The 26,769-nt window shown below is 43.1% G+C and overlaps 2 protein-coding genes across 12 annotated transcripts in view; one reads left to right on the plus strand and one right to left on the minus strand.

Annotated features, from left to right (window-relative positions):
- Positions 1-228: 228 nt before the first annotated feature.
- EIF4ENIF1 (eukaryotic translation initiation factor 4E nuclear import factor 1) lies at positions 229-23,922 on the minus strand. Of its 7 annotated transcripts, none has more exons than XM_075516212.1 (19): positions 23,517-23,920; positions 22,348-22,471; positions 18,952-19,025; positions 17,998-18,125; positions 17,144-17,433; positions 16,277-16,478; positions 14,845-15,020; positions 12,103-12,238; positions 11,579-11,758; positions 9,236-9,465; positions 7,659-7,730; positions 7,095-7,278; positions 6,537-6,616; positions 6,073-6,212; positions 5,800-5,884; positions 4,608-4,740; positions 3,071-3,352; positions 2,679-2,843; positions 229-2,134 (listed from the first exon to the last, which is right to left on the minus strand). In XM_075516212.1, exons 1-19 carry the CDS (start codon positions 23,642-23,644, stop codon positions 1,893-1,895), a joined length of 3,051 nt encoding a protein of 1,016 aa, XP_075372327.1. In that variant the 5' UTR covers positions 23,645-23,920; the 3' UTR covers positions 229-1,892. The 7 variants fall into 7 exon arrangements, with proteins under 7 accessions (XP_075372327.1, XP_075372325.1, XP_075372324.1 ...); XM_075516210.1 differs by having other exon boundaries at positions 3,071-3,415; positions 7,659-7,727; positions 23,517-23,919; XM_075516209.1 differs by having other exon boundaries at positions 3,071-3,415; positions 23,517-23,918.
- Positions 23,923-25,302: 1,380 nt separating this feature from the next.
- SFI1 (SFI1 centrin binding protein) overlaps positions 25,303-26,769 on the plus strand; it is a 34,634-nt gene continuing 33,167 nt past the window's right edge. For 3 of the 5 annotated variants that reach the window (XR_012777742.1, XM_075516206.1, XM_075516207.1), the window contains exon 1: positions 25,653-26,585. Coding sequence is in view for 4 of the 5 variants with exons in the window: in XM_075516206.1 (XP_075372321.1) it covers positions 26,566-26,585 (20 nt within the window). In the remaining variant the exon portion in view is untranslated. Of the gene's footprint in view, positions 25,615-25,652; positions 26,586-26,769 lie in introns of those variants that run through there. The other 2 variants (XM_075516205.1, XM_075516204.1) reach the window with 2 other exon arrangements.

Below are 26,769 nucleotides of genomic sequence, written 5' to 3' on the forward strand. Positions count from 1 at the left end.
CATACAAAAAAAACCCTTTAAGTGCAGCAATTCCAGTGTATGTCTTCAGTGAGGCCAGTTACCTTCAAAGCAGACTGTTCCTCTCCCCCACATGAAGATAAACTAATGTTGAAATTTTCTAGAGATTCAGCTCAAACCATGGTTTTAACTTACACACAAGAACAATAGTAAAAATTAATCAATATACTGACATTATAGTTTAGTTCAAGAGCAGTTGATACAGACAGCTGGTAGAATCAACTTTATTTACAGAATGTTACTGGGAAAGTGTCAAGTTAAAAAAGTATGAAAACAATCTTACAAGGACAAGCTGGTGATTGCATGTTTTACACAGATTGTTTTAGGAACAACCACTAGAAGTATGGGTGACCCCAACAGATCCACATTGGAGATTTCAGCTTGCTATTTCTGTACAACATTGTCTCTGCTAGACTGAAACAAACCCACCACAGCATGCTGGCAATTGTTATAATACAGTCAAGTGATTTTTTTTTTTTCTGCTGCTGGTTTTGCATTCAGTGAGACCTAAGAAAGAGCAAGTCTGTGAGAAGTCTGGTTTTGCTTTCACCTTTTAAAAAAGAGCACAATGGCCTAAGCTAGATAGAGGACATGACAGCAGTACGAGACTCAACACAAGTGAGAAAGTGAAGTGAGGAACCGTGCAGTAGAAGGATGGAAGAGAACACTGAGCTGTTCAGGAAAGCGAATCAGGCTTAAAAGGAACATAGTATTTTAAAACCAAATATACACAGTAAGATCACAAAACTACCCCATCCTCCCCCTTTCAAGCCACAGAACAAGACTCCAAAGGCAAGTTTCACAGTAATTGCATCAGTAGATGCACACTAGATTTAAGACAGTTCTTGGGACTCCCTTCTATAAATAGGACTGAAGGCAGTATAGAACATACCACAGCTATAACTGAGGAGTTGAAGGGTGAGGATTTACAGGCTCCATTTTGATGACCTTTAGTAACTGGTTTGAAAGATTAAAACAAGGAAAATACTGCAGCTAAACAAGGACCAGCGCCAGCCCTCTTGAAAGAGCTATGACCAGTAGGTACCTACAGTCTCTTTGCATATGGCAGACCAAAGAGCTGGCTTTATCATTACTGTACCGGGTCCCATCCTCAAGGCTGTTTGAAGACTAAACAATTCTCTCATTTGATGGCAAGAGTCATACACAGAAGGAATCAGACCTTTGTTATACAGACAGCAAGATGTGGGCTTTTTACTTTGACACTTTAGCTACACTGAGTGCACAGTAGGTGACAGAAGAACGTGAGAGGGAGACCTAGAGGAGATGAGCAGCAAGAAAAGGCAAAGCAACTTTATCCTGTTCACTCACACTTAGGATATGCAACTTTAATCTTAAAGAAAGTCCCACATGTACAATGGAGAAAGATCCAAACCATAGGCACAACTAAAGCTCAACTGTTACCAGCTACTCTTATGTACAGCTGTATAGATTCAAAAAGGCTATTCTATGTGTATATATACAAAAGATTGTTTATACACAAGTCTGTACACAAGGGTCTATACATTTAGTTTTCTGCAGGAGGAATCCATAGCTGCTACCTCTACACTAGAGAATATCAGCACTTCATTCACATATCTTACAAAAACAAAAAATAGACACTTCCAGGATTAAACTGGCTTTGTCTTGCATCTAAATTTCTTCACAGGCTTCACTATTCAAGCCGTAATGGATCCTTTAGTCTTGATGCAGACATGAGACCAGGACAGGTGCCATGTGCTTTAGTCTCTCAAAAAGAAATTTTGCACAGAGTGCTAAAAATAAAAGCCCCAAAAAACAAACAGAGGTGAAGTCCTGACTATGGACATTTTTATCCAGTCTAAAGAATCACAAGCGTCCCACCCAGTGGTCACTGTTCACTGCCGGTATTCCAGTTCATCTACACTGATGACTTTGGATGGCATGGAAGGGAGAGGCTGCTGCAAGACGTCTGAACCAAACCATTTTGCAAGGCCAATGGGAGAGCCACTTCTCTGGCTGGGGCGATGGTCAAGCTGTGTGTGCCCATGAGATAATCCAGTCCGAGACAGCACATTTTGAGGGGTGGTTTGTGCACCAGCGGGTGATCCCTGCGCTCCAGTGCCTGTGAAATGTAAAGCTATTAGAGGTGAAGCAGCGTGTTCACCCGACACTGAGATTTGCCCAGAGCAACTGCCCGATAAGGCATGTGAGCTGAATGTGGCTTTTACTCATTCCATTAACCCTGGGAAATCCAGACCCCACATGTTTATTCTCTTGTTAGTGCTCCCATAAACTGCTTGACACTGCCAGTTCTGGACACAGTATCATGCAGGTTTAACTGGAAGACCAGCATCAAATAGCATTTTATTTGGGATAGATGGGTGGTCTCTCACCCAGCAAGGAAGGGAAGACTGCACACATGCTGCAAGGGGCAGATCTGTCAACAGCAACATATATCTTGAAACAGAATGCTTCACTTGGACTTTCTTCTGGCATGAGAGAGAGCCTGCAGTGGCCAAAACTGCTCTGATACCCACACAAGATTAGTGATTATGAATACCTAAATTACCAAAGTAGCTTCCTGTTAGCACAGTGTACTGAAACAGGACAACAAGTATAATACCTGGAGCAGGCTAGTCAGTATTCTAAAACTCACACTCCTGTTTTATGTTTCAGCCTACCTGATCGTTGTAGTTGCTGTTGCATCATCGCTAGCTGCAAAGGTGTCCCAGAGCGTGGATTTAAGATGTGATGGCTGGCTGTTGGTAGCGGATAAAAAGGTTGGCCAAGGATGGGAGCAGATATTCCCTGCAAGTGAGACAGGTCCACGCCAGGAGGAAGCATACCTGTTGAACAAGAGTGAGGAAACTTCTTACCTAATAAGTATAAGGAACTCAAAGCAAAACAAATGTTTATATATTTAGATGGGTTGGAATTTATTGCCTGGTTGGAAAGGTAAGTTTTGATGTAATAAACATTACCAGTAACGTGTATCAGTTTGTGCTGTTCCTAACACAAAGTCAGTCTTACAGAGAACATGCATTAACTTACGGGGGAAAAAAGTATGGATTACCTGCTTGCAGTAGAGGAAGATGTTGCGGATGAACCCCCTGTGCCAGCATTCTCTGGACCAATCCTGGATGCAGTTGATGAGCAGGTCGTACAATTGGTACATGGGGAACAAGGGGTACTTGATGAACAGGACGAAGAAAAGGGCCTCCTGGTACTGGGGAGGCCATTGTAGGAGTCTTTCTACCAGTTGATTTAGGCCTGTAGTCTTGCTCTTTGGTGCAACGATTTGCTTGGGTAAGAGGTGTGGAACATGCAGAGCGCTGCAGTGCAGGTAGTTTGGTACCTAAGGTGGGCAAAGTTTCTTGATCTGCATTCTCCACAGAACTAGACAGTAGGTTATCTGCAGCTAGAATTGAATACAACTATTATAGTCCACAGCTAGAGATTACATCTAATGAAAGTTAAAGCTAATAACTGGATTTGATAGCTAGATTCCAGGACTAGCTGGAACTTTAGTCATATGTATTTAATAGTAAGCATCTGTCTTTCCTGGATGCTTTTGGCCAAATTATTTCAAAACAGTAATGAGAAGGAATATGTTCCACAGAAATCCCTTGACAGCAAGCTTAAATTAGGTCAGAATCAGCAGTAACTCCACTTTTAATTCTTATTTTTCCTCTTTCTTAGAAATTTTGAACTGGCAGCATGGATGAGTCAGTCTCAAAGGAGACAGGAGGTCTAGGGAGGTTCCCTTGTGCAAGATTATAATTTGGAGTTGTGCCAGAAATCTAGCCCAAAGTGGTTTTTCAGTTTAGATGTGTCTGGGGGTTAGCAACAGCCTTCTATGTGACATCTGCTTAGCAAGATTTGGAACACTAAAGCACCTCAAGAAGCTACTTCTACAGACCATATAGATCAGTTAGACAAAGCCTAAAATATCTTAAGAGTCATCTGCGGCCAGTTGAGGTAGCAGTAATAGTTGGGAGCGCTAAAAGAAAAAAGTCAACTGTATAATAGGAACTGCAAGCTACCTCTGTAGTTACCAGTATTGAAGTACCATGTCCTGGCAATTAGGCATGTTAGTCTTACTGGGTCAGGCAATCGGTATCAAGCATTTCCTTTTAATAGCCACTTACATCAGTTAAGGTAACAAAATGTTTCCTTGATCGGCTACACTTAGAAGAGCTTAATAGGTCTCAGCTTTGATTGTTCAGTTAACATGTCTCAAGAGAGCTATAAGTTGTTTGTATTCAATTACTGGTGTAGAGAGATACGGAAGCATTATTGTTAATATGCTGTTCATCAGGACCAGTTGCAAAGAAACAGTTTTGGTCCAGGCCTCATAGTGTCACTATAGCTCACAAACTGACAGGTAAGAAAAAAATTGATTTAAACCCAACACTGCTGGAAGACTGCACTTGGAAGTGTATCCCCTGCATAGCTCTAACACTGCTTCTTATTATAGGCTCATTTCTACACCCTCCTCATCTCCATTAATCAGGAATGTCTAAAGTTAGCCTGGGCATATTATGGGCTGAAGCTCTTTGATTCTATTCCAAATCTCCTTTGTGTGTGTTATTTTAAAGCCATTACAATACCTTCATTTGGCCTCTGATTTTCATCTTTACCATCACTGACTTTCATTTTCCCTGAAACTGGCTCCTCTTTGCTTTTTTCCTTGCTCTCGTACATCTTGCGGATCACCGAGGTAGGTGTAAAGGAAGGAGACAGCTGCAGAGAACGTAGTAAGAAGCAACGCCTTACTCAGTGCTCATTATTTAGGCCACACTATCTTAGCTGTGGGTGGACACCAATTCTAGCACATCCTTTCCATTTAAAGCTCTTTTGAGTCAGCCACTGTGTGCCCATGATTTTACTTCACCTTGTTTCATAGCTTTATTCTATAGTTTAAGCACTTCTCTTTAGCTTTTGCAGAAGTCCAATACCTTTATTAAAACCAGCAGATGTCCTCAAAGTTAAATATACCTTAACAGGCTTGAAACAAAATAGACAAGCTGTATTTTAAATTACAGCTGTTTCCTCTTTGCTATTGGTTCAGAACAGCAGCTCAACAGTTCCTACAGAGCTGCCTTATCTGTATTAACTCAGTGCTGACAGATCTGCAGAAAACTATTGCCTCATTTGTATTTTCCCCCCAAAGTTACACAGCATCTGTGGAAGCCACTCACGCAGTATACAAACAGAAGTACTTGTTTGATTTAGCAGCTGATAGTCTGTGTTAGTCCTGAGCTGCAAGTACTTGACTAATTGGAAAATTTAGATCAAAGCAACATTCTACATAGTACTGAAGGCAGTAGGCAACAGCCTAGCTTTGAGATTTTATTTGTTTTCAAAGTGACCCTGAAGCTCCTAGCTAATATTTCAACCTACAGACACTTAGGTTAGTCACTTCGTACGTGAAGACCAGTGTTCCCTAAGGTGGCTAATGGCTTTCAGCACTTGTCTTCTGAAAACTTAAGTACCGAAATACAATGGCCTAAGTTTTCATAGTTATCTTCCTTTGGTTTCAGAAGACCAGGTCAAGGTAATATTAATGGTGCTTCTTCAGTTTAAGATAAGATAGCAGTCAGAACAGGCTGCTTTCCAAAGTGAAGACATTCAGTTAAGTATGAAGTGTAATTCGTTCTTGTATCATGTGGCCACCAATATAACATGAATGATTAACTCCTCTATGGCCTCCCTTTCTCCCATCAATTACAATTGCTATAATCTAGGTACTGCAGACACTTTTACAGCTTTTCCTACAATCATTATGCATTAGGTACTGACCATGCTAGTAATGGATGCTGTCGGGGCTGGAGAAGATGCATTCCCTCTGTGTCCTGGTGCAGGTGATTTAGTCACTCGCTGTTGCCTGTGAATGGACAGGAAGTTAGTAAGACGCAGCTCTACTCTTGGCACAGAATGGAAGGCAGGATTGCCAAGAACCAATACAAACTTGAGTCACATTAGTACCAATATCTAGTGAAAGAAAATACTCACATTAAAAAAAAAAAAATCAGTTGACAGTGTACCCCTTAGATTTTGCAGTTGGATACTCACCGGTTTCTGTAGCCATCTCTGCTTTTGTCCATTTGTGGTTTACCAAAGCCATGCTGATAGAAGTTTGCTGCCTGTATGGCTAAGTCATGTGGTAATGCTAGTCCCTCCAATGCAGCTTGCTGTATTTCCAAGGGACTCATCTGAAGTAGAGTTGTACAAAAAATATACAAATCAAAGCTTGTATTTGGTTGGATGTTTTTTAAGATACTGAAGGTTTACTGCTATAGCTACTAATGCCTTCACAAAGTGTCTGCCCTCCAACAGCCATCTGTTTTATTGACAGACAACAGAAGTTTCAAAAAATCTTGTACATGAGGTACTCTAAGATGGTCCAATTGCAATGAGATTAATTAAGCATAAACATCTGAATGCAACAGCTAAGTATGCATTTCCACCAGTTAGTTCTAGACCACACAATATAAGAAGAGATGAATACATGTTAAGCAAAAAGCATTTAATCTAACCTGTGCAGCAACTGGACTCATGGGCTTCCTTACACCTGGAAATGGATCGCCAAGCAATTGCTGAGAACCTTGTCCAAAACCTAAAGAACATTCAACAGTCGTATTTAAAATGACTAACACTTCATTTCAATATATACAATATACATCCCCTAAGTTAAACAATTCTACATGAATTAAGGATTCCTTGTGAAGACTCCCCGCTCATCCCTTAAGTCTATACAGAGCTGTCTTTTCCTTATCACTAGGGTGGAGAGCTCCAGGGAGGCTACAGGTAGTGTTTTGCAATACAAATGGCCAAGTAGTCCCTGAAAATTGGCTTCTTATAACAGTAGCTGCACACATTACTCCACACCAGAATTTACTGTGAGGTCTAGTTGATCTGTCAGATATCTACTTTTTTGGAGATTAACTTAACATTAGAGACTAGTAAGTGAAAAGGCATCTTGCACCTCAAGAGGCAGACATTGACCTAGTTGCCCACCAAGTGCCAGAAAGTTTTTATTGTTCTGTAAAGCATTCTTTAAAATAAAGAGAAAACTGTTTTGCAGCCAGTCTCACCAATGGGTGAAGATATTCTATGACGCAGGTAATCCGCAGAGGCAGCTCGAGTTGGAAACACAGGTGGAATAGGGGGAGAAGGTGCTCTTTGTGTCAGTAAAGAGGCTGCAGGTTCCAAACCACCTATTAGGCCACTTAAGACATTTGATGAAGCAGGTCTGGTAATGGGTGGACCAAGAAGTTCCTAAGAGTAAGTAATGAAAGAATGTTCAGAATATGATCAGTTTATACCAACAAGCTCATTTTACTGTACTACAGGCTACACTATTTATAGCAAGTTAGAGACAAGGTGCACTTGTGCAACTAGATACACCAATTCTGGACTGCCCTTAGAATTCGGCACTTAGCCAGGCTTTTCATTTTCAAGTTGTAATCCCAGGAAACAGCATGACAAGACAATATTTCTAAGTAAACTGAGCTAGTGACTAGTTCTCTTTCCTCTATAGGGAGTCATGTCTGACTACAGATCTCATAATTGCCTTAAGCGTCTTATTTTAAAATAATTTTTTGTTTTCCTTTTGGGGATGCCCTTTTAAGTACTTCCTCCCCCCCAATAAGAAGTACCTGCAGAATATTCTTTGCTAGAGGCTGGCCTGGCATCTCTGGAGGTGACATTAAGTGGCTCTCAAGGCTCTGCTAAGAAAATGAAAACATAAGTTAGATGTAGATACAACAAGCATCAGACTCATTAGAAGCCACATGTGTCTCAGTGACAGAAATAATTTCACCTGTTCTGTTAGAACCATGGTTTATGCATCAGCCAAGTAAAATACCAGCAAAGTCAAGGGCTGAGCTGGCTCACAGATCTTCCCTAGCTAAGAAAATGCCTAGTGCTAGATTGCGTACAGGTGATTTGATGTGCCTTACTCAAACTTGAATAACATATATGAATTTATATAATTGTGTAAACTGGAGATGAAACACTGGGCCAAGTGGTCAACTGAAACTATGCACAAACTGAAAAGTGTTTGTATATTAGAGAAATTATTTAAGATATTCTTCTGTGCATCAAAATTACATGTCAGAATAAAGGGACAGCCAGAAATGAAAGTCTCAATTGAAGTGTGATATCAGTCTGCAAATTTCCTCACAGGCCTAATTTACATTCTTCACTATCTTTTAGTAAAGTGGGATGAGGCTAAAAGTCCTTGGGTAGAGTTTGGCAGGAAAAACTTTAGACACTCTAGACTTACTCAGTTGTTAGAAGTATTTTATGGTGCCAGAAGTAGTTATTGATAGCTTCTGGGTCAAGCATACTGTTTAGGCAGTTAGTGGCAGGATGAAATTTCATACTACAATCTCTCCTAGTCTAAAGCTTAGTATCATCTGTTGTTTAGTATTAATCTTTCAGCTAACAAGCACTCAGTTAAGTTTTATTTTAGAGCAGATAATTTTAAAATCCAAGTTTAAAATTAGATTGTGCACTGACATACTTCTATCAAAACAAAAGTCACTAAAGATATTTGAGCTTCAGGTAAGTGTTAACTGTACCTATACTACAACCATTTTAACAGATACACCTTTTAACAGCAGCACTGAGGCAACCATTAAACTAACACTAGCAAGTCTTCCATAAAGAGTGGACTGATGATATCCGTTACATAGACAGTACCTTTTCTACAGATGCATTTGTTTTTATTAAATAAGGTTCAGACAGGACGAGTTCAAGTGTAGGAGAATCTTAGACACTAATCAAAGTGTCCTCTACAGTAGAGGATTCAGCCTCTTCATCATACAGGATCTTTTTTGGGGCAAGCATTTATAGCCTTCACATCCAGATATTAATCAACTAGACTAGATATTCACACAGGTCCACTTTCAAGGTGGCAGTTATAAGACTTCTCATATATCATTACAGTTCTCAGGCTTTCAGAAACAACATGAAATCAACCCTGTGAACTCTGAACTGAAAGAAGCCCCACTTTCAGTTACTTTGGCTAGGGAAGAGTGACCAAAGCACCTCCCTTAGTTTCCCCTCCAAGCAACACTATTCTGAAAGTAAGCCTATATTTACTATTATGCTGCTGTATCCAGTCAAGGCTCACATGTTATGAACTGGAAACCCCTTAGGTGACCCTTCTCATAACATGTCTTGCACAGATCCATTTACACTTCAGAAGAGCCAGGTGTCTGCTACTTACATTGACTTTGGGCTGTGAAGGTAGAGTCCCACTTGCCTTCATACTGCTGACTAGTTTGTTAAATGCAGTCATATCTCCATCTTTCTTGATCTGTCTGGAGCCAGCGACATTCAATGCTTCCTCCATTTGCTCAGCCATAAATGGAGTAGCAATTTTCCCCTCCTGATCCACTTTCAGGCCTTTTAGCCCAGCTTCGACTTCTTCCACTGAAAGTACAACTCCTGAATGTGCTGAGAAATACAGGAGAAATACTGGTAAGCCATGGTTCTCTGTTTACAAGTGAGCTAATAATTCTCGTGCAGGTGTTGAACACAAGTTGTTTGAAAGCAAGGAACAGCCAAAAACTTCTCTTCTGATATTCATACTAGCTGTCAAACCATGTCTGACCTGTGTTTAGACTGATATTCTAATATTTAAATTAGTATTGCCATGCACAACTAGAGGCATGTAAGACTCCACAAGAACCTGTTTAGGTTTCAACTGATAAGTTCTCACTAGCTTTCATTTATCCTGCAAGGCATGTCATTACTATATTTTACAACTTCACCTGCTTTTAATAGATAATATTCATCTGACAACTGAGTTTGTTCTTCTTCAGTTAGGAAAGTTCCATTTATCTTATACTCCAGGAGACCAGATGGTCTTACGGCCACAGTGTAAGCTATGTCAAATTGTCCAAAACTATCATAAGTAGAGAGAATACATACCTGGAAAATTTAGATACTTTGGAGATACAGTTACACACTTAGTTTGGTGTGCATAGAGTTTGAAGTAGATTTCTTTTGCTCAGAAGTTAAAGCCACTATAGAAAGATTTCACTGGCGTAACCAGAATAAGGTACAAGTGTTAAGCCATACTTTTTTCCTGTGTGCATATATAAATATCTATCAGTGCCTGACATCAAGGCTAGACATGCTTTATGGACCAGCTAACACACATCACAAGGTATGACACCTTAAGAGAAAAGGAAGAAGAGACAGGAGCATGCCATGGGTTGCTGTAGCAGACGTTGGCCCAAAGAAATAAGATTTACTGGAAATTTGGGCAAGAAGGTGGAGAAAAGAAACAATGATGCAGACATGCAGTATGGAACATGAGGAAAAATATGATGTTGGTGGAGAGGAATTGACCTGAAAACTCCACAACGCTTGAAGAGCTGTACAGCAATTTATGGGAATACAGAACACACATCAGGTACTTTTGAGTGAATGGAAGCTTCCCCACAATTTTTTGTTCCTTCATCCTTGGTTTGTGAGGATCAAAGTTTAAAAAGCTTTTAATAGGAAAGTCAGACTAAGCAGAACACAGAAGAGACTTGTAATTCTATTTAAGTCAAATTAAGAAAAAGTTCTCCACATTAGCCAACACTCCCTACTCCTAGACTGGATGCTTAAGAATATTTGCAGTGCTTGGATGCTTTCCTTCCTAGCTACTTCACAGAAATGAGAGCAGCATTACTTTTTGTTCAGTCCAGTTTACATGGCAATACATGCTGCTTGCCAAAAAGAAACTAATTTGGAATTAGACCTTAAGGTTTCAAAGAACACATGCAGTTCGTACCCTCCGTGCATGCTATGGGCCCAAACATGCAAATCTAACTTGGACGTGCCCTTGAACATTAAGTTTAAAGTCAGCCCTGAACTCTGTTTAGAACAGCTAAACATGATGCAGCAAAAGTGAATTCTAATAGACTAAGTTCCCTGGAATCCTGTGATTCTAGCCAAGCTAGCATAACCAAGACAAATCTGTTCCTATGTTGTAGGCCCTATGTTAATTATTTAATTAATGCACTGAACAGCAAGCACAGACCACTGTGCTTCAAGTGCTAGCAACAGTCTTGAGAAGTTTACAGTATGCACTTGAAAAAAATTGACATCCTCAAGCCACTGGCCATCTTTTTGGATACTGATACTTAATGGATCAGTGTGATCCATTACAGATGCTTGCAAGAATGACTTACACTAAGTTTTTGGTAAAGCCAGAGTTTAAATGCCACACAGTTTCAGAGCTGACATTACCAGTCTCCAGTATGAAAAACATATGGAAATGCCATAGACAAAGCTGGAAACTCAGATCAAGACTTGCATCATCTTAACATATGATTATTACTGGCCAGTAAAGCGGTCTGATAGAGTCCTGATGTCATCCTGTGATTAGGATGAAAAGAATCAGTGATGATATTGACACAACTGAGATCTGTTGAATATTGGGTTTTCAGCAGTGTAAGTAAACCTATAATACTTCCTACTCCTGGACTTGGCAGTTGAGGTTTCCAGAATACCAAGCCTCTTGCCTTGAGATACTGCATCACAAGAACTCAACAATATCTGAAGAGGCACTTACTGCTCTCTCTAAGCTTTTCCTTGTTGGCTGAAAGACTTGAGAGAAGAGGTTTTAAGTCCACTTTGGCTTTCTGTAGCATTTCTAGGATGTCCACTTTGTTTTCAGAGTGGTCTTCCAATGGAATGGGAGCAAAGTAGTTTCCAGAGTTCTGGCCAGGGGAGAGAATGGCTTGCTCTAGACCTGAAACAGCAAAACCAGGAGCACTGCGACATCAGTTTACCAACCCAATGTCTCAAGATGAACATACACCGGTAACCAACTTCAATACGTCACTGAAAAGTTATGCCTCACACCCCTTGCCCAAGATCAGCTGGCAAGGCATCAGGAGCATGACAAGAACATTTATAAAAAAATAAAAAAGGAACTTATAGCTGCTTACTCTAAGAGCTTCCAAAAGAAAGTCAAGTGCTTAAACTGTGGGAAAATTCACTATCCTAAAAGCTTTATCTGCCATGTTCTTACTGAATGAGTAGGAACGAATATGGAAGGAGGCTATCTGAACCTATATTGTCCTATAGTCTTACCTGCTAGCCTCTCCAGTTCCTCATGTGGTGTAGATCTCAAGCTGCTTGACCGACTTCCAGAACGACTAGGATTAGAAAACCACCTGCTGAACCTGCTGGCAGACACTGAACCTTCCCCCAGCACATCCTCTATCATCTAGATTATGGAGGCAGGGGGGGAAAAAAAGAAAAAAAGATAACCTTAACAGAAGCAAGATCAGCAACACCTTTGAGAAGCTTTACTGTGCTACTGAGATTCTGCTGCTACAGACAACTAGATGCTGCTCTCAGAGTTTAGAAGCTTTGAACTGCTCCCCCCCCCCAATATGGCAGCATTTGTGTAGTCAGTTAGCATAACCCATCATACATTTTTTATTTATACTAAGTATTTGTTCAGAGTAAAACTATATCCGAAACAGCATAATCAGAGCATGCAAAGTCGATTAACTACACCATTTTAAAGTGGACGTGCAAAAAGATTGAAAAGCATTTGCCACAGGAATGAAAACAAATTATAACAACTAGTAATTCTGACAGCCAGGTGGCTAAAGGCTGGTCCCTATCACTGTACAGAAAGAGTACTCTGATCTATTGAATTTTCTGCAACCATGATTCAATTCAGTTCCAGCACTGGCCAAGGACAGTGCCTGGAATGAAGTGCAAAGACTACTCCCTGACTTGAGAGCATCCCACAAGGGCTGGCTGAGAAGGACAGTAGGTAAGGGCCACTTGCTTGCCCTTCACATGCTGAACCATTCTGGGACTAAGAGGGTTACATTCTTGAAGTCAGAGTCTGTGTCAAAGTACTGGCAGCTAGCACCCTCTCCCTCCAGGCAGAACTGAGGTCACTAAGCAGTACTTCACAGAGTTAGTCTGTCAGAAGTCACTACAGTTTATAGCGACTGTTTACGTCTTTGCTAATCATTACAAGTGTTTCAAAAACAGTGCATTATAAAACTTAACTCAAACTACAGCTTTTCCTATCTTGGAAAACAGCAGGCACAGATGCAGTTTCACCATACAGCACATTTACTTTTAGACAAAAGGAAGAACAGCTTCCTTCTGCCAGAGCAGCTGTTTTCTCTGAAACAAGGGGCACTCAACACTATTTCCAACAGCAAAAACAAGATAGTATTGATCCATTTGGTTATAGTTGTTTGAATCCAACGTTAGAAGAATTAAGACAGTTATGTCAGGAAATGTACAAATCTACTATAACACTTGTCACAGGCATATCACCAATACAAAGAAAGAATATTATGATATGCTCTAGCTAGTCCGAAACTCACTTTTGTGACAAATTATAACATCTGCCCACTAAAGTTTCATCAGCAGATACTTTGTGACTTGGGAATTCCCTGCTTTTGAAGGAGTCGCCATCTTGCAGATATGCTGAAAATCAGATCGTCAAGTCTAAAGACACATCATTTACATCTATAGCAAGAACAAACTCTCTGCTATTTGTTGAATTACTGGCACCATATGATGAACCTTTTCTAATGCAAGCGGCTTTTCCACATTAAAGACTAGGTCAGAATTCTATTTTTTTTTTTAAACCTTAACATTTCTAAACTGTGTGTCAGGTCTGTTTCTTTGCTATCAGAATACAATTTAAAAAAAAATACATTTACTTTTCTACAACACTAAGCCTTTTTACTCAAATTCTATCTACTAATCAGCCATACCATCTAGAACAGTCAAGAATAGCTTTTCTTCCTAGTGATGAAGAGGTCTGAATAGAAACATCAGCAGTTTATGAATTAGGCCCATGCTTAGTCAGTACTTGCTGAACCTGCTTACCCCCCTTCTTGTGGTGAAGGGGAAAAAGCACGCTAAGATACAGACCAGTTACAGTTTTCAGACTAAAAACAGTGAACACCAACCATCCACTATTACCTCCAGAGATCAGATTTTCAAGAACTGTACACTACCAACAGAAGTACCAGAATCCCCATCAAATCATGGCTGGAGGTAAAAATCCACTATTGGAAGAAACTTGTGGTGCAACTGTCAGTCTTTCTTCATAGCCTCGTTACTAGCTTCTACGTATTAGTAGCATCCCACATACGACTTGGGCTACACAGAGCACCTACTAGTCACATCAATAACATTGTTTAAACATGCTTTTGACTGAATTAGTAGGCTATGTTTGTTTTTCCAACTCAGTAGTAATAGTTCTAAATAATGAATTAACCATTATACAGAGGTTTAAGTGATAAAGATTCAAACCCTCTCAGACATACATCCTTTCAGCCACATTACTGGTATTGATAACAATGCAACTGTATCTCATAGACCATATTCATCAGGTGTCTCCAGGCTTACTGCCTTCCAGGAAGCTTGCACAAAACATCCATTTGCTGCAATTCCCAGACTTAGCTGCAAAAGGTTGTTCTCAGCTATACTAAGTTTGTACAGTGAACCTTCTCTGAACATATCTGTATTACTTCCAAAGAAGATCCATCCAGGATGCTGGTTTTGAGTTCAAGTAATGATCAGAAGAAAGAAAAAATAATCAGCTACTTTGCCTTACACACTTTCTTTGGAGATGGAGCCAGTCCCAGGGATAACATTTTAGAAGTAACATCCTAACACTCCAAAGCTAAATCTCTGCAAATTCATCTTAGACTTACACACTGCATAAAGCAACTTTCACAAAGCAAGAAGTTTTAGCTTTCACTGAATGCAGCAGCAGCAAAAATGCTTCTCGTGAGTACAGCCAGTCTTAAAAAGAAAACTAAAAAAACCCCCACAAAACCTCACCGAAGCCAGGCCAGGAACACTTTTATCCAAGTTAAAGAACTCATTGAAGTCAAACTCTCCTGGAGCTGGTTCTTGTAAAACAGCTTCCCTAGGAACTTCTTGATCTGCTGGAGTTTCATTGGCAAGGACAGTTTGCACTTCATCCTCTTCCACCACTCCACCGTTGCATTCTATCCCTTAAAAAGAAAATCAAGTGATTGCTGAGTCACTGAACTTGACCATTTCCTGTAGGAACAGTGCCTACAGTCAACGCATTTGCCTAAGAATTAGAAGCACAGGACCAAAGAAGTCTAGCCACCTATGTGATATTTCATCAGTTATAATGTGCTGGCTGCTGGCTGCTGGCTGCCACAACAGAAACTAGGACCAACTAGAACTCTAGCACAGAGCTTCTAGTCTGTAATTAAGACTATCTACTTCAAGGAAACAAGAATTGCCATTGAATCATGCATAAACAACTGCATCCTGATCAACCCAGGAAGTACATGGAACAGATCAGATGTTATGTCGCACCAAGAGGATACAGCTGTTACAGTAAGTCAACAGCTGCTGCTGTTTTTCCATCAAGAATCCTTTGGCAGCTCCTGCTTTCTTCCTAGAACACCCAGAGAGCAGGTTCCCTGAAAGCTGGTACTTGACATGAGTTTTCTTAATATTGTCAAGATTTGACAAATATCACTCATACTCCTCTAGCAGGAGCAAAGCATGTGTCATATTAAAGACTTAGCAAGCTTGCACAGGTGCTGCAAAAAAGCTGTGACATGACTACAAACCTAGTACACTTGAAACTGTACTACATTTTAGTTAAGTGAATACACAACTAAACCTGAACTCTTCAGAAATTCCACCTGTGGAATTTCTAGCATTAAGAAGTCTTCTTCTCTCCTACCCCAGAGAAGTTTATACTACAGCTTTTGCAGTGGTAATAACAGTGGTAGACTTGAAGTCCAATGACTGCAGACAAATTCAGAGTCTCCAAATTCAGCTTAAAGCTATATTACTGGCAGCTGTATGTCCAAATCAGTGTTCCAAATGCTAGTATTACTATAAGAAAAAATACCTCAGTGCATTAGCTTAGCCTAAACCAAGCCTTTAGCAACCAGCAGGATATAAGAGTCTTGTCAGCTATTAAAAAAATGGACAAATTCCTGATATCATTCAACATCCATACACGTTTCTTTCCCAGCCTCTCAGTCCCGCCTTTCTTTTGGAACAATAGTATTTTATCATTTAAAAGGTATTTGCAATCTGGAAGATCAATCATGGGCCTTATGTCTTGTGCTTCAGGATGACCAAAAGCTATGCAAGTTTAAGATTAAAGATTGATAAACTGCATTATTCTTTACACTCGCCTGGATCTATAACAAGCAACTCTATATCCAGCAATATGCCATACTAGCAGACAGGCAAAGTTTGTCAAATTTGCTATTACCTTCTTTTAGTGAGGCTGTACGTCGTCTTGTACGCTTTCTGCCTTTGTGATCTTCCTCCAAAATTTTATCATCAAAGCCTGTGAGCTCAATGGTTTCAGACTGACTTGTAGGACCAGCAGAGAACCACTCAGGTTCCTCTTCAGTGTAAGAGTCATTCCTTCTTCGCTCCCCAAAGACACGTTTGCTGTCACCAAATTCCCTCTGAAGTGGGATATTAAAAACATTAACCATTAAATTCTGTTTCATAAGATTCCTCCCTGACCTCCAAAGCAAATAACAACCTTTTCACACCAGTTGTGTGTGTGTTTGGGTTTTTTTTTTTTTTAAGGTTTAAATGCACACTCAGCATGCTCAGTAAGCTTTCAAATTTTACAAACTTCACAGCTGAATTTCTGCTTTATTACACTGAAGGCTATTGATCTGCAAGTGCCTATATAAACTCAGTTTTTTATCCTGAGAGGTAGGCTAGTAGTTCCTCTTTTTTTTTCCTCCTTAAAAATGCCTGAAAGCATGGAAAGCTTCTGTCTGCTAAGGTTAAAGACAATGCTCGCTGACAACTACTAGGTCAAGAACCTTGAACAAACTATTAGACTTTTGAATATCTTGCTATTAAGTCTACCACAGGAGAGGTTTGTAAGATACATAGTATTAGATGCATCCCAGTTGAGCTGTCAGAAGGATTGAAAGCTAAGTTTCTGAAGTACTGAGCGCTCACCCTTTAAACCATAAAGGTACTTCTAAGAAGAAACAACCTACTTGCACGGAACACTCAACTGCTGTATGCAGTTAACCTGCCCCTGTTGCTTTTAGTGCAAAGTGTCCAAAAACTCTGATTTAACATGCAATCAGGAAAAGAAAAAACAAACCCTAAAGCGTTTATCTTTGTAGTCCCTCTCACGATCTCTTGCATCTCTAGAATCGCGTATGTCTTTTTCACCACCCCGGTGGTCTTTATCAAAGTTACGAGAAGAGATAATTCTTCCACTGCCAATCCTACGGCCACCAATAACACGGACACCATCATTCTCCTTTTCTAATGGGCTCCCTGCTCGACGTGAGCTAATAGCTGCAGTTACGTGACAGCCGCCTCCAAAGCTTCGCCTTTGTGGACTTAAGACTACATCCAAGTCATCTTCTTTCACTCGCTCTCTCGGATCTACAAGTCAAAGACCACACAAAAAGCACTGAATTTAATGTATTAGTAAATACAAGCTAGTTATCTGTATAATAGCCTTCTGTTCCATAGCCCTGCTGCTATCCCAGAGCTTTTTGAAGGAACACACTCATTTATTTTTGTGAAGCTAATCTAGCTGAGACCACAGGAAGTGCAGAGGAAAAAAAATTAAATTTACAGTTGGATATTGAGGAATAATTATGACCCCCTAGGAAGTACCTGCTTTCCCACTATAGACCTTCCAAGTACTCAGTCTTGAATTGTAGGGAAATTGTCCCCTGCACTTGCATTATTACATATGCATTTACTATTATATAGCAAGAATAGGTAGCAGTCAGTTATTATATCCTACTAAGTTTGTTCTTAGATAACAGTTACCAGAAACTAGGCTATAGTTGGAGCAACCAAGACTTCCTTGACACTTATTCTATGCAGTCAAACAACTTTGAGACACTTTTTTTAGTCTCATTTGTGTCATCCCAAAGGAAAGGTTTTGCCAACAGCCTATGTTCAGTTTTGAGTCTTGTGCTGTAAGAATGCACTTACCTACTATCCTACGCATAAGAGAAGTCCGATCTGAATCCAAATCTTTTTTAAAGCTTTCCACTGGTGAAGTTCTTCCTGAACTCGGATATAAAGATGCATGCCACTTCTCTGGATCCCAGACACCATCACTATGAAAATAAAATTGCAGGATTGCTTGCTACTTGTAGTCTAATAAATAATTCATAGGACTGCTGCTGAAAACCTAGCATTCACTGACTAGCAAATTGTACAAGTGAAATATCTTTCATATCCAAGTTCTAAATCTTTGCCTTACCATACTTCATTTCATCATACATGGTATTCTGGATCCTTTCTGTAACAGTAAGGAAGTATAATAGCCAGCATCAGATTATAAAAGGGACAACATATGGACATACTGTCCCACTAGTTATTGGTGAAGTTTGCCTAGTACACTGAAAAATGGCTCAAGTAGATCATATGCCACTGTTCTTAAGCATTCAGAAAATTTTACCTCAATCTTGTACTTACTTGTACAATAAATTAATCTGAATAGTAAAGATACTGCTGTTTAGCAAACTTACAAACACAAGCCAAGAACACTCTCACCTTCATTTTTAAATGAGGTATGCTGTCAACATGGGAGAGTAATCCATCAAGCCAGTCAGCTTGTTGCAACATGACCTAGTCAGTTTGTGCTGTACAGCCATCTATATGCTTGGTAGTTTTTCCTGCAAGTCTGTAAGACTTGTGTTGTGTGAAGTTATTTTCTGCTGGATCTTACATTATAATCTTTGTTCAAAGCACAAAATTCCTAGCTAGAGCAGTAAGCCTTTCCTAGTAGATTAGTACTTCTGAAAACAGTGTCATACAGTAAACACTGGAGCACGTATATCTTGCATCACCATAAGTGCACTTCTTAGCCAAGAATTTTTTGCAATTTAAACTTTTATTTTGAAAGAAATGTATATAGTTTTTGTATAATCAAGAAAATACCTGTCATATTTTTCAGAAAGACAAGAAGGTCTTTGCTTAGAGTAGGGACGCTCTTTAATATCCAGCAGTTCCTCCTAGAAAAAGCAAGAAGTTAGTTCCAGTTCTCACCCAGGCAAGATTCACATGACCCAAAATATCTATTCCAGACTGCCTGTTCAATTTAGTGTTTTGACAACCCAAGTTTCCCAATATGTTGTTTCATTTCCTGTGAAATACTGCAGTGAAAAGTTGACATTAGACAGCAAGTTTATTTTTCAATTCTTCTACCAGTGGACACTGAGCAAACACTTATTTGAAGCACTAAGTCTTACTAGGTCAGGTTCAGTCCTCGTTAAGACTTCAAAGGCTGTTCATATCACACATGTTGACCTGTTCACTTGCCTGGACAGTTCAGCTTATAAGCAAGACCGGCATCATTGATACTGAAGCTAGTAAGTTCTCAAGATGGAATCAAAATTGCTATGTTTAATGCTAGGTAAGATTCAGCAGGTAAAAAAAGCGTTACCACAATACCAGTTACTAACACAGATCTGGAAATTCCAGACAAACTTGCCATTTCTGACCACCACCAGTTCCAAGATATCTAAATGCATGTTATACGATTATCCACTCTACCCAACACCAAATCAATGCTGAATGATTACTTCAGTTTTCCCACTTTCTACCAGCTTTCAAATGCAGTCCTTAGTTTACTACTGCATACCCCTGAGCAGTTAGTCATTTGAGGTAGACTGGTAATCAATCTACAGTTTCACCGCAGCTTGCTACATTCAAAAAGCATTATTAATGGTGCGACCATCAGTGCTTTGAATCATCATTACCTTGGCTGCAGTCAAGATGCACATTTCTAATAAACTTACTTATTCTCCCTAAATGACCTTTCTTCAATCTGCCTCACTCCCAACTGTACCGAATTGATTCGGAACTGCGCAGAAATCAGCAGGCAGCTGGAAGGATAAAGAAATCCTAACAGCAGACACCACACATCAGCCAAACTGAAGAAGGAAATCTCTTTGCCTTTTTCCCCAAGAAAACAATATCCTCTAGAGCTTTTACATCATTACCCCCACGTGATTAAAATAAGTTAATTAGCTATGTGAACTTGATACTTGAAAGCTTCCAGATGGCAGCTGGACAAAACCTTAACATGCACACACACATACATATATATCCAAGCATCACCCTGCACTAGTCTTCAGCAAAAAGAGTTCCATTAAAGGGAGGGAGACTGGCCTCTCTGCCCACAGCTTCCCAAAATAAACCTTGATCTATGAGGAACATCAGTGCTGTAATACTATCATAGCCTGATGGAGATATCCCAAGCATTAACAGCACTGTCCATCACCAGACTTGAAATTGACTATTTTGTTGGCCACAAGAGGGAGTCCATAGACTCTCAATCAGATCCTATTGCAATTCTTCCATTGAAGTGAGGAAAATTTGAATTGTTTCTTGGCTTTCACTCATTAGCTGTGTGCCCTTGGAGCAACAGCTTCCAAAGAACTAGAAAAGACACAGCTTAGACTATCTAACACTCTCATAATAGAGGAGATTACCACTAGCACTTCCAGAGTGTGTTTTGGGATTTTTTTGTTTAATTCACACACTAGTACTTTTAAGTGTGTGGGGGAAAAGTGTGTTTAGCTGTTATTAAACAGCTTTATTCAAACAGTTTAGAAGGATTCATAGTATGAGCCAACTGTTTTCCTACTGGTAGTAGATGAATATAAACTGTTAAAAGAAATCAGTCCCCTCTCCAAATCAGAAGCACATGTCCTGAAACAGTGTACCTCCCATCCCTAATTAGGAAACTGGATCATATGAAAATGGCTTATGATGTTGATTACATGAGCACCTTAAACCAGCTAGATTTAAGATGCTACTTGTCAAAAAAAACCCCCAAACAACAAAACATATGATGCAAGATATTTTAACACAGATTGATTTCTGGTGTTTCTTGACTTCAGACTCCTTAGAAACCAACAGATACACAAGACTAGATGCTTTCTGGCACTAGTTCTGCAACTTTATCCTGCTCAGAAACTATAGGTACTGAATTAACAAAACTGAATCTACAAATGCATCTGTTTCAGTGTACAGCTACCACCAGCACTAGCTGAATATTGCACCAAAAAGCAAGTAGAATTTGAAGTTGCATTCAGTTATGACTCTTGAGAGGAGTTAGGCAAGACTGAGCAAGTATAGATACCACTTTACCAACAGCAAAGTTTAAAAACAGCTGCTCTCCTTCACTTTAGAGTTAATTGAATAACAAGGTCTGAACAACAGTATACTTTGCATCTGAGAAGGTTAAGTGTACATCTTTGCTAAGAAGTTACAGAGAATTAGAAAGCCATACTATTCCCATGTAAGTTTTGCCAGTTCTGAAGTACTTGGTTTATTGTTGATGTCTAGTTAGAATGAGCTAGCCCTGCTATCTCAACAGAACAGAGCCACAATAATAATTTTTTTTCCTTTTAAAAAAACAACCTACTAGGAAGCCAACAGTTCAGAATTCCTCAAGTAAGATAACACAGTCAGCAACAGTACACCATCTCACCCCGTTCCACACTTCAGGCCATTTGTTGCAAAGTATTTTAATAGATTTCCACAAAGCAATGACCACCTGTTCCCACAGCTTTCAGCAATCGGAAAATCAGTAACCATTAAAGACTCTTTCTAAAAGCATGTTTCAACAGTGGTACCAAAACCCCAAACAAGATTTGAACCTTAAACCCCATGGCATATCAAGCTCACTTAGTATTGAAAGAATCTTTATTTGCAAGTTATTGGGTTATTATTCTTCCACTCATGCATATATTTAGGTATCACAGCTATCACAGCTAAACAAGAGCACCTGTGTTAAAGTTTTAACTAAGCATTGGTTGGAGTCATAAGTGCTTAGGCTTCCAGCAACCAAATATGAGCAATCCTAGTAAATCCTAGGCATCTTAGTAAACACATTAAAGCTCCTGATAAGATCTGGTGTGCTACATGTTCCAAGAAAGTGGCATCTACTATAAGGAAACATTTTGGTCAACTTCTTAAAGGAACATTCCTGAAATTAGAACTGGAACTATGAAGCGCAAGTGCTTGAGAAAGCTGGTAGAACAACATACTCCAGTCTCTACCATAATCTCTCCAGCACACGCCGTGAGGTGCTCAGATAGTAAAATGAGGTGGTGGGAATCAAAAGTATATCAAGGACAGGATTGCACAGCTACATCACATTTAACAAGTTGCTCATTTTATACCCTCTTGCAAATCCTAATCCAGGCAAAGGCTTTTCAGCCTTCACCTTTCTGCTTCCCTCTCACAGGAGCCTCCACCTCCCACTCTACTTCTGGGACCAACAGCTCCATACACAACTTTAAGAGGAAAGGGGAGAGAGCTAACCTTTGTGTAACGATGTGGGTATTTTGTTGTAATTCTGTTCAACTCCAGGAAAGCATCACCATTTTCAGTTTCTGTTATGCCTCCTCTTTTATCCATGGTTACTTCAAAGCCTTTGACCACGGCCCTAATTAAAACAAAACCAAGCCGTCAGATTTTGAGACGTACATTTCTAGCGGGTGCATTTTCCTTCCAGCCTAAAACTATTTAGCACTTCGATACAACAGAGATACGAACGCATTCCCTAACGGTGCCTTTTTTTCCTACTTGTAGCTTCCCCTGCTCCAGCTAAGCAGCTCTCGCTGAAAGATCTAAGCCGCTCCCGGAGCCCAGCCAGACCGGCCCCACGCCCCACAACAGCAGCCCAGCTCCTAACCAGCTTCAGCACAACAAAGATCCCTCCGTGGGGACGGCCGGGAGAAGAGGCGGCGAGCGCCACGGCGGGGGGGGTGGGGGGGGGAGGGAGGGAAGGGGGGAGCGGGGCCGTCGGGACCCCCCCCCCCCGCGGCGCCCGGAGGGGACGGGCGCCCCTCGCGTGGCGCTGGGGCAGCGCGGCCCGCGGCGCGGCCGAGGCCCCGTCCCAAAGCACCGGAGCCGAGGGGGAGGACGGCAGCGGGGCAGGTGACTCAGCGGATCCTCACCTGCGCCGGCGGCTCCGCCGCCGCCCCCAGCCCCGCGCCCAGGCGGCCGTACTCACCGCGCCGGCGGCGGGTCTCCCGACGGCGCTCCGCTCCGCTGAAGGCCTTACCGCCGCCCGCGGCGTTTCCTGCTCCCGGCCACCGGCTCCGCTTCGCCCCTGCCCGCCCCCCCGGCGGCGCCCTGCGCCGCGCTCGTCCTCCTTACGCGCCACACGCGCACCGGGCCGGCGCCGTCCGCCGCCCGCCTCCGCTCGCGCGGCTCCGGCCCCCTCCGCGCTGGCTCGCGCGCCCTCTCCCTATTCGCCCGACTCTGTCTCTCCTCAGCCGCCGTAACCGGGGCCTTTCGCCACCCACCCCGCACCCATTTAATGGCCCGCGCGCAGGCGCGGCGGCGGGCGCGCGCACCGGGGCTCCCGCGCGCGGCGCCTGACTGGGAAAGGCGGGCGGCGGCGGCGGGGCCGCGGCCGCGCTCCCCCCCGCCCCGTCTGGCGGCGTGTCTCCGCCGCGGGCTAGCCCACCGAGCCGTCGTCTCACCTTGCGAGCGCTGCGGTGGGTGAGGAAAGGCTCGGGGCGCCCCGAGGGCCCGCAGGCATTCTCGGCGGGCAGCCCTGCGGGGGAGGCGGCCGCCGGGAGCAGCGGCGGCGGGACGTGGTGCGCGCCATGTGCCGGCCGCGGGGCACCGGGCGGCAGCGGGGCCGGGGCTGGGGCCGACCCCGCGGTGGGCAGGGGCCGTGCCGCCGCGCTGCCGCGGGCCCGCGGCTGCGGGGTGAAAGAAGGGCGGGAAGCGGCGGGGCGAGCGCGGCTCCCTCAGCGCTGCGGGCCGAGCTCGACGCCGGCGGCGATGGCGGGCGGCGCGGCTGACAGCTTCGTTACGCGTTCGTCGGGCTCTCCCCCGCCTCGTACACACGCTTGCACGGAGTCATTTACGGGCTCGGGGAAGTCTCCCCGTCAGCGCCCGCCTGAAGCCGAGCGCCTTCGTGTTCCCGCCGTGAGCGGCGCGTCCCCCGCGGAAGGGTGAGGGGGGGTCTGACAGGGCCTTCCTCCGCTGCCCCAGCCTGCCCTCCGCCCGTTCGCACGGGGGCAGCGGTGGTGAGGTACCAACAGGAGCATAAGCATAAAATTCCAGTGCCCCACGCACACAATCCTGTCAGGTTGTATGTATTTTAAAACACGATCTATCAGTCTTCTGTCAAAAGTGAAATTTGGCGTTTCCAGGAGACAGCAGGAAGAAAATTGGTGTAGTGAGCAGAGTAGCTTATTTGGAAGCACCTGACAAATCTTTTAGTTGTTGATAATAAGGAGCAGAAATGGTTTTCAACATCAGTTTAAGGAATTCATTTAGTGAGCGAGATCGCTTGCTCCATTTGCCTGCGGAGCCGTGGGACAGTGCTGTCCTCGGCACCTGCATCCCCAGTACCACACAGAAACACAGCGGAGGCCCTGGTTTTCCAAACTGCTTTGGCAGAGAGGTCTGTGTAGGAGCAAGGAAGTGCCTGCAGGATCTGGTGAATAAAACCTTTTCTTCCCTGGTCCCTAATGAAGTTGAATACCAGTATTAAAACCTGGTTACCTGTGGAATGAAGCAGAAATAAACATTTATCTTTTTTTTCTTAAATGACAAAGTGCTGTCTTATAAATAAGATAGCATTGTAACTATGATGAAGTTTCTCCTAGTGAGTTTGCTATTCAAACAAATACACAGCGAGACTCGATAGCAGCCAGCGGGCCATGAGCCTCTCGCCGGGCGGCCGTTAGGAGATGCGGCAGGCGTTGGCCTTGAGAGGGCCTGAGCAGCGCTGGGTTTCGCTGTAGCTTTTGTACACATCGCTACCGTGAGCTGAAAGACTATTTTTTAAGTTCCTAAAGGCACATCCTTTGTAAGGCACTGGCTACTGGACACTCGCAGTAGAAAAGCCCAGTGGCACAGAAATGGCAAAATACTTGTTTTCCTTCATTCGCAGTGCAGTGTCAGCAGCAGTTCAGTGCCATGGCACACGTATGCCCCTTTCCTGCTGCTCGGGACTGCGGTTTACGTCTGAAGCCGACAAATATTTGTCCTGGAGGTGGCTGCGCCCCCGGGCAGCCCGAGGGCTCAAGGTCAGCGCAGCCTCGGCCGGCCCGTACCGGCGCGGGGGCCGCGGGCCCACCGGGCAGCGCTCCCGACGGGCCGCGCCCCTCCCCGCCGCCGGGGGGCGCTGCGGCGCCGCCGCCGAGGGGGGCGGGCGGCGCTCCGGCCCCTCTTGGTGGTGGTGGGCGGGGCTTGTTTCTCGCTGTGAGGGCGGGCAGGCAGCGGGTGAGGAGCGCGTCCGGCCGCGCCTTCCCGCGCCTTCCTGTCAGGGCGCCCGCCGCCTCCCGCTCCTCCCGGCGGGGCTGGCGCTGCCGCCCGGCCCCCTTGGAGGCGGCTTGCGGAGGCAGGCGGGGCTGCGCGGGTGTCAGCGAGAGCAGGGACGTCTCGGTTAGGGAGGGCAGAGCCCCCGGGCTGTCGCTGCTGCTCGCCGGCGTCCGTGTGGCGCTGCGGGGCCGCCTCGAGCCTCCCGAGGGGCGCGGTGCCGGTGCCCGTGCCCCGTGCGGCGCTGCCTTCGCCCAGCCGTCACCGGTCCCGAGGGGGAGGCTGCGCCGCTTTGGCTGCGGGGTCCGTAGCGCCTTCAGCGGGGCGGGAGCCGGCAGCGGAGGGGTGGCAGGGTCCGTTAGTTGGGTGGCTCGGGAGGCGGGCACCGCGGCCACGGCCTCTAGCGCCTCAAGGCTGGGATTTAGAGCAGCATCGTGTGGTTATCGAGTGTTTGTCCATAAGCACAAAAAATGTTCAGGTTATAATTCTCATCTGCCGAAAGGAATTTCGTGCAGGCAAACTCAGATTCACTGCAGTAAGCTTTTGGTTTTGGTTTTTTCTGTCACACTTCAAACCTTGCTTATAGAAATGTCCACTTTGGCTCTCATGCTTACAAGGAGATTGTTGGTCATAAGTCCAGGTGCTTTCACAGAGTCTTATTCTCCCTGAGGCCTTTGGCAGGTGGAAGGTGCTGTGCATACAGAAGTTCTTGCTGGAGCTGGGTGGAATTCATTGTTTTCTTCACTTCTAGGTGTTTATAAAGGGAGAGAAGCTTAGCAGTTGAAAAAAAAAAAGTGAAAAGGGGTCAGTTTGATTAGGTACTGATTTTGCCACCCTTGTTTGTTCATTTATTTCTAAACGGGAATGTAACTTAGGGTCATCTTTTAATAGCATCTTTCTAGCACAGCTTTATTTAGATAGGCACAGTTGCCATCTTAGGATTCAAAGTGTTATGACTTTATAGATTTAATAGATTATGTCAGCACAGCATCGTTCACGTCAGCAAGGCTGTGAGTGTGCAGACAGATGCTTTTCATCTTAAACATCTAGAATTGCATTATGCTATTTGTATGCAGGTGGAGTGAGTGGAATTCCTGTCATTGTTAAGATACAGACTGCGTTTAGCATAGATACATGTGATGGATTAATCACAAATAACAGGAACTGATTTCTGCTTTGTCCAAAGCTAATATACAATAACAACATTCCAGTGCAGAGTACATTTGTTTACTGCAGACTTGGAACTGTAGCAAAATGGAGAAATCCAGAAGCAGGTAAGCAATAATAAGATGCTACCTTGTTACAGTCCTCAGCTGTAATTTTTTTTTTTTTTTAATTATGACATCTTATGCATTCCATGGGACCGAGGAAAGTTGAGTTATTCTCATATGAGGGCTTATTGGTCTATGGAACATTATTAACCAGAAAGTGTTCCTCTTAAAAACAAAACAAAACCCA

This window comes from Mycteria americana, chromosome 13, assembly GCF_035582795.1.
Source record: "Mycteria americana isolate JAX WOST 10 ecotype Jacksonville Zoo and Gardens chromosome 13, USCA_MyAme_1.0, whole genome shotgun sequence".
Taxonomy (NCBI): domain Eukaryota; kingdom Metazoa; phylum Chordata; class Aves; order Ciconiiformes; family Ciconiidae; genus Mycteria; species Mycteria americana.